This window comes from Phyllostomus hastatus, unplaced genomic scaffold, assembly GCF_019186645.2.
Source record: "Phyllostomus hastatus isolate PE091 unplaced genomic scaffold, TTU_PhHast_1.1 phas_contig_86, whole genome shotgun sequence".
Lineage (NCBI taxonomy): Eukaryota > Metazoa > Chordata > Mammalia > Chiroptera > Phyllostomidae > Phyllostomus > Phyllostomus hastatus.
Window position 1 is genome coordinate 10,187,888 of NW_025333977.1, and position 15,411 is coordinate 10,203,298.

General features: G+C 41.2%; 1 protein-coding gene across 1 annotated transcript in view; it reads left to right on the forward strand.

The window, feature by feature from the left end:
• The window catches only part of ARHGEF26 (Rho guanine nucleotide exchange factor 26), a 114,541-nt gene that overhangs the window by 23,267 nt on the left and 75,863 nt on the right, over positions 1 to 15,411 (forward strand). The window contains exons 4-5 of the mRNA XM_045851622.1: positions 2,818 to 2,874; positions 6,338 to 6,498. Of these exons, the coding sequence (XP_045707578.1) occupies positions 2,818 to 2,874; positions 6,338 to 6,498 (218 nt within the window). The remainder of the gene's footprint in view (positions 1 to 2,817; positions 2,875 to 6,337; positions 6,499 to 15,411) is intronic.

Below are 15,411 nucleotides of genomic sequence, written 5' to 3' on the forward strand. Positions count from 1 at the left end.
TGGCAGTGGTGTGGAAATGCTTGCTGATGACCTCACCTGCGGAGACTGTGGGCACGGAGCCTGGATATCCATCTGCCCGGACTCTGTGTCAGGCAGGAAATCCTGTGAAATTCTTGTTCAGGGTTAACCTTAAGTGGGAGAAGCTCTGAACAGTTTCCTTCTGACCAGTCTTCCCCCCTTATTCATTTGTGTGAAGGAGCATTTTTAGCCATGCTTTCTTGCTGACAGGCTGACCCAGGGTTGGGGTGATGGGTAAAGCTAAGAACATTCCATGATATGGATGGATGAAATAAAACACATGGAGACTTGGTACAGAGAGCTGGCATGAGAAGGAGTCTCCCCCAACCCTACCAATGGGGGGCTGTCATAGAGGGCAGGGGAAGGGGGTCCCTAACCCATAGGATATCATGATAAAGAGCGTGAGCCCTGGAGCTGGACAGGCATGGATGCAGATTCTGGCTTTGCTGCCTACTTAGTGTGAGATCTTGGATCTTCAGCCTCATCTGTGAAATGGGGATAAGAATGGTTGGTATCAACTTTCTAGAGATTTTATGAGGATTCCGTGAGAAAACAGGTGTGAAATGCTCAGCACGTTTCCTGGCATACAGTAAATGTTCAGTCAATGATGGCTCATCTTAATATTGCTTCAGGGCTCTATTCTTATACCGCTTGCTAACTTTTCCAAAAATTACGTTAAAGACAGTAACAGGAATTGTCTTGGTTTCCATGAGAGCACAACGTAGGGAACTTTACCCGTCTTCACACTGGGGTATTTGTGGACTTCATGAACACTATGCCAGGTGGACAAGAATCGAGGGAAGCCTACCGTTCCCCCGGTCGTCAACCTTCAGTTACTCCCCTTCCTAAAACGGAGGCTGCATCTGCAGTTAAAAGGTTACTCCAGGTCTTTTTTCCAGTCTCCCCTTTCACAATGTTCCTTTGCCATGTCTTAAAAAAGATAGTGTTTATTTATTTTTAGAGAGAGGGGAAGGGAGGGAGAAAGACGGGGAGAGAAACATCGATTAGTTGCCTCTTGCACGCCCCCATCCTGGGACTTGGCCTGCAACCCGGGCACGTGCCTTGACTGGGAATCGAACCAGTGACTTTTCTGATGATGCCCAACCCCCTGCACCACACGAGTCAGGGCTGCCTTTTGACATTTTGGTAAAGACAGGCATCTCTCTTGCCCATCTCAACTCTCGCTATGGTGCATTGCCTGAAGGTGTCAGAGACCACTGGGGCACAAAATAAAAGGGGGTCACCGTAGCATATTTTCAGTGAAGTCTCCTTTAATTAAGCCACTGTAACCCACCCACCCCTATCTTTCTAAGAGTTGCCTTCTCAGGAACATTTTATTCTTAAGGCTTAATTCACTAAACTTGGAAGTCATTATGTTGTTTTGATCATAGGTTATTAAGAATATTTGTGGTGGTTGTATAGTCCGTGAGAATCTCTTATCCTCAAAGCTCAATAGTCACAGGGAATTTCAGAAAATTATATTTAAGAACATATTTTTGCTTCCAAGTATACTAGCAAGGCTAATAAGAAACCCTAAGACACAGAATTACATTACATTAGGAAATTTGCGGGGGGGGGGAGGGGGCACAATTGACATAGAAATGTGATTTCAAGGAGAAAGAAGAATAGTATAAAAGCACCAACTGCTAAGGGAAGCTTATTTATTTTTAAATGGATGGTGGTAGATATCAGATCATTATGGTTTTTACACTCCATCGAATGCATTTAAAAGACCCTGGTAGCACACATTTAAAATATCTGAGTTGACAATTAGCAGGAAAATGCATCTTTAAAGTTGTTTTACTTGGGATGAAAATCTGAGATGTGGACTTAAAAACAGGTCTAGGAAAACGTGGTGTTGAAAAAAAATCTACGAATGGTAGGAAACCTGCGTTTGAAGACCTTTCTGTTTTCTTGCTGTTCATATTGAACACAAGGAGGGGGGACTGCTTTTCTTGCTGCTCTTCTTTCTCTTAAGGGCAGGGTTTCATCGGGAGGTATTTTTACGTATGCCTTATCTTTTGCTGAATTAATCTTTGACTGGAAAACGTGAATGCCTTTCACATGCTAGAGTGAGTGTCAGGTGAAGAGGCACCAGGTCCTGCCTTCCCAGAGTTCAGAGTTCGGAGTTCAGAGTTATGACAGGAACTGCAGCAATCAAATAAAAATGCATGGTAATTGAGATAGCAATTGCACTGACCCCACTAATGATACAACTGCGGTACTCCAAGTGTGGTACTGATATGCTTGGTTCTCGTAGGCACCGTTGCTTCTCCGAATCAGGGCAACGTCCTTAGGTATCAGAACTAACTGTGCTGAAAAGACTGCTGAAATTGGGACAGAGGGGACTTTGTTTTCCTCTTTGATTTGGGTTTTTCTAAAGAGCATTGGTACTTCTTGGAATCTTTATGAAAAATGGTGTTAACATTACTCTTTCATTTTATGATCCTGGACAGTCAGCTCTCAGGGCAGTGGCTTCATTTCTTTATTACGAGATTTCTGCACTTGATTTGGGAGATTAATTTGAGAAATATTCTAGGAATGTCCAGAACTAAGACGAGCACAGACGGACTCAGCCTGGTAGGATAGTGTTCTACACGGTGGTCAACTCTTCAGGGTGGAACTGTGCTCATTTATTAATGTGATTCAATATTGAGGGGCATCTGAGACCCCCAAATTAACATGTCTTGTATTCCACATTTTTCATAAATTTAACTTATTTATGAATTGCAGAGCGTTATGCCTTACATAATAAAGAGATTGTCAAAGTGAATAATTTCAAAACTCTTTTTCCCCCAGGTGAAAAGAAATGGCTTGTCTCAGGCAGTCAGCCAGGAGGAGCGAAAGAGGCAGGAGGTATGTTTTCTGCGAGCAGGTGTGTTAGCGCTCTGAAGCACGCGTGTGCTTTACCCACTGTGTGCGCTTATTCGAGTGTTTTCCTGTACAAATGTAAAAACTGAATACGTGTGTGAAAAGAATCAAGTGAGTTTGTTACAAAAAACATATGTGATCATTGTCAAATAAAAGTACACATAAGCCCCCAGAAAAGAAAAAAATTAAAATATCCCAACGTTTACCTAAATAGCAAAACACCTGGTTCACGTATTTAAACTGGGAGAAATATGTTGAAAAAATGAAACAGACCTTCTACCCTGGAACTGAAAAAGGCTGTTAGTGGGAAAGCTGGTGAAGTCTGAATAAGGTACATACACTTGTAGACAAAATGTGATGTACCCTGGTTACACACTGCACCCGAGTGAGGTGAAGCTGGGGGCAGGAAAACACAGGAACTCTGAACCCTCCTTGAGAGATTGTGGAAATCTAAAATTATATCAAAATAAACCTTAATAAAAATAAAACATAACAATACGGTTTCACAACTTGAAGTTTAAATAACTACAGTTTAAGAAAGTTGCTCAATATGATAATATTGTGAAATTAAAGCATTTTCCTGTCTTATGCATGTTACTATGTATAGACATATACAGACATATATATGTTATATACACACATACACATATATGTTTGTATGTATACACACATATAAATTAAATCCACAAAGGTTATGAGGTATCCTTTTCTTACTTCATTGGCATGGAATAATACAAAAATATGAGGGTACATTATAGTGCCATTTTTTTAAGTTTAAATGAAATGAATAGTATTTGACATTGGTATACCTACCACTGAGAATTAGCAAATGTATTACATTTATAATTTTTCTTCATATTTTTAAAATTATTTATTTTTAGACAGGGGGGAAGGGAGGGAGAAAGAGAAGGAGAGAAACATTAATGCATGGTTGCCTGTCGCATGCCTCCAACCAGGGTCCAGGCCCACAGCCCAGGCATGTGCCCTGACTGGGAATTGAACCAGTGACTTTTTGGTTTGTAGTATGGTGCCCAGCCCACTGAGCCAGCCAGTCAGGGTTCTTCATGTTTTTTAAAGTAAAGAAAATAAGACTTTCAGTAAAGTCCTATATTCTCTTTCTCAGTACCATTCCTGTGTTCTTAACCCCAGAGAGAACTGTAGTTATGAATTAATATATACCTGTCCAATCCCTGTTATTTAAATCATGTATTATGTATATTTATATACATGTAACTGTGTGTTAATATGTAGATAAACAATATGATTCTGGACATATTTTTGGTTACTTTTTACATTTAACATTGTTTTTAAGATTTATCTATGTTAATGCATATTAATCTAGATTATTCATTCAGACTACTATATAATATTCCATTCTGTAAATACCACCTTTTTAAAATCTGTTCTCCAAATAATGGACAGTAGGTGATATTTTTTTTTCCTTTTTTGTTAACATTGTGGTGTAAACAATGCTTTTCTCTCTTTATGGACAAATTCAGGAGCTTCTCCAGAGACCTAATTACATTTGAACATCTCTGCTCTTTTAAACTTTTTCTATTTGAAGCTTTTTTATTTCCTTTATATTTTGAAAATGTTTATTCAGATTTGTGATATAAAGAAAGTAATGACAGCAAAATATCTTACTTTATGGTTTCTTTTTATTCCTATATAGCTATTTTTAGCTGGTGTAACCTGATTTGCTTTTAAGTAGTTGAGGGATTTTTGGCAATTATTACACTAAACCTATTAATTAAAGTAACCACTTATTCATCTTTTCTTATGATCTATTCTGTGTTGTTCATTATATCTTTTAGTTCAAATCTTAGTATATTAGGTTTGATTGTAAAAGCCTTTATTTTTGAAAATATTTTAAGTCATTCCAAGTCACCACGTCCATCAATAACTTGAAATCCATTATTTTTGGCTAGAAAGTGACAGTTTTCTTTCGTGTGCGTTACATTTCTGGAGTATAATTGCACTGATGATTGTGTAGTAGAAATACACAAGATACAGTTTAAGTGAGATTGTGAATGGTCTTACTCTTTGGTTTTTAGAATGTTAAGTCACTTAAATCCCTGAGCACAACCAAGGCTAGACTAACACATTTAAGTAAGACTCTCCTAAAAGCTTAGAGATGCTAAAATGGGAGGCGCACATTGAGATTAGCACCACTGATCTGGCTCACAAATGCGGCCCGCCCACCCGGAGCTGGGCATCCACCTGCCTCGCCTGCTCTGCTCCCACCCGGCCTTAGTAGCTGCACCGGGAGTCGTGGGAAGAATCTTCTGAGCCAAGGGCTTGCAGGGAGGAGCCCTGGAAGACGAGGTGATGATGGCAGAGTTACTAGGGAGGTCTCCAGGAAGGATATGAATCTCAGGCCTGCAAGGAAGTTCACCACCCCTCCCTGAGGAGGAATTTTCCGTGTTGCCTTTCTTGGAGGATCTGAAGTCGATTCTGTTACGGGGCTAGACGAATTCCTTACATAGCGCGTCGGTGTTCATCCACCTGTGTGTTGGCATTTCATCATCGATGAGCGCTTATCAGGAAAACCACTGTGTTCCTGACACCAAGAGTTTCTGCAGAGGGTCCTTCGCTCCTTCTTGAGACACTGACAAGAGCAGGGATGGTGGTGTGTTGAACAAACAGAATTACTTTCAATTTGTTTATATGAAAGAATTCCTGTGGCTCATAAGAGCCTTTTGAGGGAAGGTACAGTCAACTCTCTTATTACACCCCGAATATTTGCTGTTATTGACCACAGATTACTCAGATGAAAACATAGGGAGAGAAAGGGCCTACGGAGCTGGAGTGAAGGGATGTATTTGTGAGACATATTCTCTGAACCCTCAGTGATGACTGCAAATCCATACTGTCCCAGAGAAGCATGCTTTGAAAGCAGGGCTGGAGGAGTTGGCCCCCAAGGTCGATTAATGTCACACTGGGATTTTGTCACATGCCCTAGCTCTCTAACACTGATCCTCCCACTTGGCAAAGTATAACCTCCGGATGCAACCTCAAGCCATCCAAATGATTCCATTTTTTCATGTTTACACTAAGGGCACTGACTTTATATAAAGAGAGTAGTTTGGTGATGCACTTTTCTTAATGCTTACCTTTTTGTACTTTCCTTTTTAATTTTTTAAAAATTTTATTTGTTTATTAAAAAGAGAGAAAGGGGAGGAGATAGAGAGGGAGAGAAACATCAGTGTGTGGTTGCCTCTCACACGCCCCCTACTGGGGATCTGGCTCGCAACCCAGGCAAGTGCCCTGACTGGGAGTCAAACCAGCAACCCTTTGGTTCACAGGCTGGCACTCAGTCCACTGAGCCACACTACCCAGCTCTGTACTTTTCAAGATATTATATCATCTACATAGCAGAATTATGAGAGCTATACTTAGCTCTTCAATTAATAGAATTAACAATACATGTATCTTTCCTCCTTACCAGGCTATCTTTGAAGTTATATCCTCAGAACATTCGTATTTGCTCAGCTTGGAGATCTTGATACGAATGTTTAAAAATTCTAAAGAACTGAGTGATACAATGACGAAAACAGAGAGTCACCATCTTTTCTCCAATATTACGGACGTCTGCGAGGCAAGCAAAAAGTAAGTGCCCTTCAGTTCGCCTTTGGCCGTGCCAGGACACCATTTACTAACGAACACCTGTGTTTTCTCAGAAGGGAGACATTCAGAGGCATGACATCTCTCACTTACTCATCATTGTACCATGAAAATGCAAAAATTATTTTTGTTAACGTTTTCATATTCTTGTCTCTGTTCATATATTGTTATTTTTTCATATAAATACTATTTTTGAAATGCAGTTTTAGCAACCATAGTGATTTCTGTAGGTTTTCCATATTTAACGTTTCCCAAGCACTGTCAGGCAAGTTTTCATGATCTTCTTTAGCGAATGCAGGAGCTCAGCTGGTACACCAGCCATGAGCTTTTGGGTCCTTCCCAGCGAACCGCACAGTCTGTACTGCAGCGCTGTGCCAGAAGCATGCTGAAGTGAACCGTGGGAGGTTGCTGTTTTGGGAGCTCACAATGGATTGAATATTGGCTGTTTTATGTGTTAGATCGAAGGTGGGTTTACTATAGAACTAATGAAGCTTAAGCTTCAAGGCTTCTTACTTATAAGGGCACCTTTTAAATATTTGCTTTGTGCCCAGTTTTTTGTTTTGTTTTTTTTTTTGGTAAATAGAGTGCCTTCAAACTGTACAGCCTTCAGCACGCATAAAAACTGGCTCTGTCCCTGGTGGGAGAATTCCTTATGAATCTGGACATTGTTCTTGTGTCACTTCGGGGCGGAGCCAAGCAGACAGTGGTGATGCCGTGCTCATGTGTGTCTGCCAGCTCCATCGCTGTGTGCAGGTTTTCTCTCTGAACTACAAGATTGAATGTCCCTGCTGCACCAATCAGCATGGGAGTTGAGGCACCCTCAGAGGGATGGAGTTAGTGGTCAGGTCACTGAGGCCTTCAAGTATTTCATGATGGTGGCACAACTTCAGAAGCCAGTTTCTGGCACGAGAAAAGATCCTGGTAATCTTGTGATTGATGTGAGTACTTAAAAATAAGTGTTCGGAGGAGCCGCCGGGCCCAAGGGAACAGTGGGCCTGTGGTGCTGGTGGCCTGTGCCACAGCTTGGAAGTCTTCTTTCAGAAGCTGGGTTGTTGCTTGTGGTCAACTCATCGGTCCTTTGGTACCAGTTTTGGCAGTTTTGGTAAGAGAAATGAAGATTTCTTTTCTCCCTTCAGTGAAGAGGGCAAAACAAGAGCTTTACATGGTGTCCCTGTTCAAAAGGTATTTAGACTTCAAAGTGAGTCTCTTTCGTTTTAACTTGTACTTCAGTTGAATGGAAACAAAGCTCAGAGTTAGCTACGTCACTATAAAGAATTATTACTGTTTTGATTACTGTACATTGTAAGCCATGATTTTAATTAAAGTATGTTTTCTGCAAACCCTGGCAGCGTGTTTTTATTCCACTGCGGAATTGCGTTTTGAATCATGTGGCTGTCGGTCAGTGTCTTGCAGTGTGTAAACGACCCAGGGAAAGCTTTTAGTAACTTCCAGTTGTGGAATGACAATGGTCCTTCTTGCCCTGAGGATGCTGCAGGTCCCCGAGTCTCTGGGCCTTGAAAGCCCGCCTGTGGCCAGGGTGGTCCGGGAGGAGCTGGGGCTCCCGCAGTCATCTGTCCTCTCGGCGACTGTTGAGCAGGTTGCTGCCACTTCGATCGTTTCTCATCGGTAAAAGGCGGACTGAAAAATCCATCACTGGCTAACCCTGAAATAAGTCATTTCACTTAAGTTATAGATTTAAATTTAATTTTAATTTCAATCATTAACAAAATTGAAATCATTTATTATTTTATTAAAAATGTTTCATTTCTATGGTAGCTTACAGGAATGGGTTATTCTGGACTATTTTTTTTAATTAAAAGCAAAACTCAGAAATTTCTGAGCCTCCATTAAAGATAAAGAAAAATATGCTCTCCTTTACATTCGTGTTTTGTTTGTTTTTTTTTTACTTGAAATTCAATGCTATAATTTGGTTAGCTGCCTATGTAATACTTGATGGACGTTATATTTCAACTAGAACCTGCTTCTTCGTGATAATCCTGTCTGTTTCATAATAACATAGTACATGAGTTTATTTAATTCAATTTGAAAACCCATTTATGTGTCTGAAACACTCAGATAGAGCCTTTTAAAAATTCAAAATGCTCAGAATGTTTGCAAACATTTGTACATAATGCCCGTTTGTTGACTTTCCAGCATTTGGTCTCTAAGAGTGACTTTTAAGTGGTAATTGTTTAGTGTGTTACCCACAAAAACGTCCCCCGTCCTAAGAAAATGTAGAACAGAATCTTGAATAAAACACATGGCCAGTGTCTGAGTCAGGCATCGTGGATTAAGCATGGCTTTGTTAACTGTGGCATAATCAAGACTGTCTTTGCTGTTTTACTTTCACCTAGTGAGAAGTTGTAGCTCTGGGTGATACGATATTCAGTGTAGGCTGAGGTTAGTACGTGCTCAACATTTAGTTTACCAGGGTGGCATCGGGCTTCTGCATGGTGGTTCACAGTCTTCACTGCCCCTAAATAACAGGAAGAAGCCCGTTCATGGAAGATGGCGTTATTTGAAAATAGGCAGGGATAAGGTCATTCTGATTCTGACAGTGTGGGTGTTCGTTAGTGACATGTCCCGCTGAGTACTTTTCTTCTTTACAAAGAATTGTTCATTTCAGTTAACATTTTATGGAAGTTTCTATTCTGCAAAGTGCCCGGGGTCTAGAGCACTTCAGCTGGTGGCATCTACCCAGTGTCTGTCTGTTGGTTCCCAGGGACCAGTGGAACCTCCCAGTGTGTGTGCAGAGGCATCCTACCACAGGGCACTTCTCCTGAAATGGGAAGGTTTGGTTGTGGCTGGAGGTTAGGGGCCTGGCAGGAATCAAAGCCGAGGAAGGCAAAGCCCTGTGCGTGCCCTGCTGAGGCATTTTCAGTTTCCTGAGGGCTGCATGGAAATGTCGAGCTGTTAAGCAGGAGATGGAAGTGGCGGCCTGGGAGGTGACTGTACGGTCTTTGCCTTGGAGGGGATGGGAGGATGGTGAAAGATTTGAGGCCATTCTAGTAACACAGCCAGAGGTTTGGGGGACCTGAGAGGGGGCTGAAAAGAGAGGACCTAAGTGATATTTAAGCCCAGGATCTTGAGGACCTGGTGAGAAAGAGGGAGGAGTTGCGTTTGCCTGCCAGGTTTCTGTCTGCTTAACTGTGGATGGCGGTTGTACTGGCCAGCATGGAAGAGGAACAGGTTGGGGCTTAGTGAGGGAGATAAGGAATTCAAATTTGGCAGGTTGGAAGTGATTGTGACGCCTCAGGGGAAGCTGTTTAGTCAAGGAGAAAAACAGATTAGAAGCAGAGAAAAATGTTGGTAGAGATGTAGATCTGAGTCCTAGGGGTGGTTCTCAGCACTGCGGTTTAAACGAGATGGGAGAGTTTGTGACAGTGGTGGTTAAGTGCTGGTGCCTGTATGGATTCCCGAGGGGCATTGGGAAATGCATACTTGTTGCCCCAATAACTTTTGAAGGTGCTGCTGGAATTAGTAGATGGGGTGTCAGAGGTGGCAGATACCCTGCAGTCAGTGTGACAGTTACACAGAAACATGAATTGTCCCACTCCAAGGCCAGTAAGACCCTCCTTGAGATGCATGCAGGTGGGCTGGGGCAGCAGTGAAGAGGCCAAGAAGAACTGCACAGACTTTTCTCAAGGCTCCCTGGCCACGGAGGCCTAGCTGTCACTTTCCGGCCCAGCCACCTATCAGCAGTGCCACAGGCTTGGCAACTGTTTTCTTTGTAACCCTCGTGAGAGGTGTATTTGGGGAGGTTGCCGGAATCCTGCAGGTTCTGTATTTGTCCCTGTCTTCTGTTTGCATGGAATGATTAGAACCAGACCCTTTAAGTTTCGGCAGTGCCGGTATGCCTTTGGGTCAATGCCAGGGCAGGGCCTTTGACCTCCCGAATCTGGACCTATTTCCTTCCACCTTAACTGTGTTAACTTCCCGAAGATTCAAACTCAAGGAATCTCCTTGGATTCATGATCTTCCTGACTTTGAAGGACTCAAGTGTGCTAAAAGCTTAACCACCCCATGAAAAAGGGAGTATTAGACATTTGGTTTGGAAATGAATGGGCTTAAATCATAACTAAACACCATACATAGTATATATTTTGCATATTTGTCCATATCCTTTGATTATTCTTTTTTGTGTCTTGCTTTCACTTAGAATAAGTTACAGGTAATTGCATATTAATAGAAAAAGATTTAGAAATTTGATTTTATGTTCATTTGCAAGAGAATATGATCTGATCCCCATTGCTTTTAAATTTAAAATATGTTAATGGTAAAAGACTGATACTATCAGGAAAGGAAATCATCTTTTGTATAAGGCTGAATATCAATACCCCTTCTGTATTTAGAAACTCAAGGTTTTTTGTGTTAAAACTTTTCTACAAAATGAAAATTGGATGAACTTTTGTTTTGATGTTTTATAAAATAATATGTTTTTACCCTCAACCCTGCGTTTTCATTCTAAATATGTAGGTTATGCTATTTCAGTTAAATTTTTTTTCAATGGTATAACATACTATTATTTGTACCCTACAAAAATTGCTGCAAAACAACTTTTCAAGATGCTTGGTTTTTTTCTCATTTTAAAATGAAAACATTCATACTTCTTTAGAGAGTAATACAAAGCTCAGACTATGCTTGTCTTCAGTTTCTACAGAGTAAGACAAACTGTCCATCGCTGTGCCTTTGTGTCCTGCAGAACTGAATTTCCCCCCGCATATCAGGAGTAACTAATGGCACATTCTGCAGCTTCTGCTCCGTGCGGAAGAGTGAGTTACAGTAGTACTGCGCATTCAGAGTGGGTCTCGCCCAACATTTGCTTCTCCAGAAGACTTTTCCCTCTAATTTTAATCAGATTATACTAAAACTGAAATATCGTAGGATGCTAAATACTACTTTAAATGCCCATGCTTTATTGTTATTTTATGAAAAGCCTTCATGTTACAAACTAATGACCTTTTACTCAAATATTATGATTCAGTATGGCTGCATTGTAAAGCGTTTTCTGATCATTAAAATTCTAAATGTTAATGCCTTAATAGTGAACCTTCAAAAGTTTTATAGTACTAATATTAGCATTTTATCCTTCCTAATTCTTAAAGCTAAATTTTAAAAGGAAAACCTATTAAATTTAAGTAGGCCAGAGATTCTGGATCGGTTTACATTGCTGGAGCCTGTTTAGTTTTCGCCCCGAAGTAAGGGCTGTCGCCGTTGTTTTGCATCAGTGAGTGCTCTTTCCTTACCGCTTATAACAATGTAAGTCTATCGCAGACTCGGTGGTAAATAATGCGATTGCCCCATTCCCCTTAATGTAATGGAGAAGCTTCATTCTTTCTAAAACCAAACTTCTTCAGCTGACAGCTGAAAGACAGTGACTTCCCAAAGCTACTTTTTACGACATTCTGTGGCTTTTTCTCTTTGCTGAGAGGAGTGGACAAAGAAGTGCACGTGCAGTTCACCTCCTGTCCTCGGCAGGAACATGTGTATTTTAGTCCATGTTGTTCAGCTTTTATCCATGGTTTGTGCCTGAAATAGTAGTAAAAGAAATAAGGAGTTATTTATGTGTCATTTCAAATAAAGAAGTGAAGTCCACAGTGTCCTAACAATAGGTGCAGTCCTTGCAGTTAAGTTTGCAGAAAAGCAGTGGGGGAATCGGAGAGCTTGGCAAGGGAGGTCCCACCAATTAAAGGTGACTTTACATTCATTCCTGTGTGAAATTTCATCAGAATGACAGGAAGGTCAATGCAGTAATGCACCAGGAGAGAGAGAGAGAGAAGAGAAAGACAGACAGACAGAGAGAGCTAGTGACAGAACAGCAACAACATGTGGGAACCTGAGAAACAGATGGATGCTCAGGAACTATTTCAGGCAGGGTGAGACAGTTTAAACTGGGAGTGAGGAAAGCAAGACAGAAGCAGATTTAAAAGCCCGGATTTCTGGGAGGTGCAGGAATTGATAACGAAGTTGGGGCAAAGGGTGCCGAAAAGCAGTTCTGTGAGAGCCTGTTGGAGAAGGAGCCAGAGCCCAGACCCTTCCTGCAGGTTTTCGCAGCTGGATGACACTCCACTCACCGCTGCGGCAGGGCAGAACAGGTGAGCTCTGGCTCTGGAGCCCCGGGCCCGGAGTGGGGGCCAGGTGTGCGGCACAGGACATAGATATGGTTGCAGTCGACGCCTGAAGCTTTCTGCCCCCACCCTCCTTTGGAACACTGGTAACTAGGTACATGTGTACCCTGCACCCTATTTTTGTCAAATGGTGATTGGGGTGATTTGAGTTAAGTGACATTTTAGAATTTTTACCAGTAATATTTATGCACAAATACATTAATATAATCATTTATTATTTTTTCTTTTAACTTTAACACATTTATTGGGGTGACATTGGTTAATGGGACTGTATACTGTAGATTTCGAGTGTACATTTTCATGATACATGATCTGTATATTGCACTGTGTTCCCACCACCCAAAGTCAAATCATCTTTCATCACCATGTATTTGTCCCCCTTTACTCTCCACGACCCTCCCACCCTCTTCCCTCTAGTAACTACCACACTGTTGTCTGTGTCTGTGAGTTTTATATCCCACATGTGGGTGAAATCATATGGTTCTTGGCTTTTACTGACTGACTTGTTTTGCTTAGCATACTATTCTCAGGGTCCACCCATGTTGTCACAAATGGCAGTGTTTCATCTTTTCCTACTGCTGAGCAGTATTCCATAGTAGATGTGAGGTCTGTCCAGAAGGTATTCAGCCATAAAATATGAAAAATAGAGACACTTATAGAAGGTATTCAGCCACATAATATGAAAAATAGAGACATTATAATATGAAAAGAAGATACAAGATACAAGAAACATTGTACACAGGATAGTGACGCCTCAGTCCCCTTCAAAGTAGGCACCTTGGGACCTCACACAGTTCTCCCAAATGCCATTAGCTGCCCCGTCATATTTTCCTGAATCTCATTGACAGTCTGAAGTCTCCTCCCTTTCAAAGATAATTTTAGTTTTGGGAAAAGCCAGAAGTCATAACGCACCAAATCTGGGCTGTAGAGGGGACGAGTCACCTGGGTGATTTGATGTTTTGCCAGAAAACTCTGCACGAGATGTGATGCATGAGTAGGCATGTTGTCGTGATGAAGCTGCCAATCACAGGTTGCCCATAGCTGCAGCCTTCTGATTCATCCAGATAGTTTCTATGGAGAAATGTCCAAGTTTAACACAAAATGTGATTCATTGCTCTACTCAGTCATTTTGAATGTGACAGCCACACAGTACACATGCTCACTCAAAGGGTGTCTGCTGCCCCCACTGACTAGCACAGTGAAAGTGTCATTGTTCATGCATGTGCATTCCAGTCCACTCTCCTTGGCTGCCAGGTTACACTGATGTTGTGCAGACTGGTTGGACTTTTTCCAGACAAACCTTGCATGTACCACATCACCTTTATCCAGTCATCTATCCAAGGACACTTATATTGTCTCCATGTCTTGGCCATTGTGAATAATGCTGCAGTGAACTTAGGGGTATGTATGTGCATCTTCATGGACAAATGTGTTCGAGTTTTTCAGGTAGACACCCAGGAGAGGGATAGCTGGGTCATGTGGATTGTTATCATTATTGAGATGTGCAGGAAGCAACAAGCTGAAGGTTATGGCATAAATATACAAGGCCTCAAATTTTAAAAAAATTTTCTCTTTCAGTAACACGGCAGGCAAATACTTACTGATTCTAAAGCTTCACTTCTTCCTCTGTCTAGTGGGGATGAGGTTATAGCTCACCCCATAGGGTTGTTAGGAGAATTAAATGAGATAATAAAAGTGGAGTGCTTAGCATAGCACTACGTAAGCCCTCAGATAGCTATGATTTTGTTGGTACTGTTACGTTGTTTTGATCATCTGTGTCTGATGTTCTGAAATGTGTCCGGGTTTGGTATTTACTGACTTTGTATGTCCTCTCTGTCTCTGCCAGTCTTGGTCTAAGACTAGGTTATAGAACAGTCTTGTTTTGTATAGAATCCACAATGATTTGCACGAGTGTGTTTTACAACATTATGGCAATTCCCTTTATTTTGACACTGAATGAAGTCAAAAGAGATTGATCCTTCCCTGGTCATAAAGTTTGCTAGCTGTGTGTCAGGTTAGGACTAAAATCTGAGCTGTTCACTCCCTCCCTGCCTGGTGTTTGCCTCGTGAGTGGTAGAATCCTTGGAACAGTGCTTCCCAAAAGGCTGTGACGTGCTCTAGTTGCCAATTATGCTGTTCTGGTTATTATTTTTTTTTCCAGACATTTGGGGCAACTACACGCTTTTTTTTTTTTTTTGCCTTTTTGCATTGCTTTTGCAAGCTCCAAGAGTTTGTGGATTCTGAGTTGTTACATGGAGATTTAAACTTGGATAATGATCCCGGTTGGGACAGATGAAAGTGTTACCATGCAGAGTCATTCAATGTTATCAATCTTAAACTAGGGTAGAATTTGGTGGAAAAAGAAACAATGACTGGTGTTCCGTTGCAGTGTTTCATCTGCATTACATTTACAGCTGTGGATTTTGAACCATTACATGGGTTTTTGACTCTGCCAGTTGTGAGTTAAACAAGCCGGACCACACAGTTCTTCTGGCCGATGGAAAGGATTTTAACGTAAACTTTGTGATCTAGCCAAGTTAAATCTAGCACTTGATTTAAGCACAAGGAAAATTGACGAATTAAGTTTCGAAAGCAAGCTTTTTTAAAGCTTTTAAATTACTTGTTTATCATGGGCCGTTGCCTCTATTGTTATGCATTAATTATTAGCATCTGGGCATCTATTTTGTCTTTTTCCACTTCTTATTTCATCTGATTTAATTCTTTATAACATCTTGGGACGTTCCAGCATTTTTGTTTTGCAGCTCAGGAG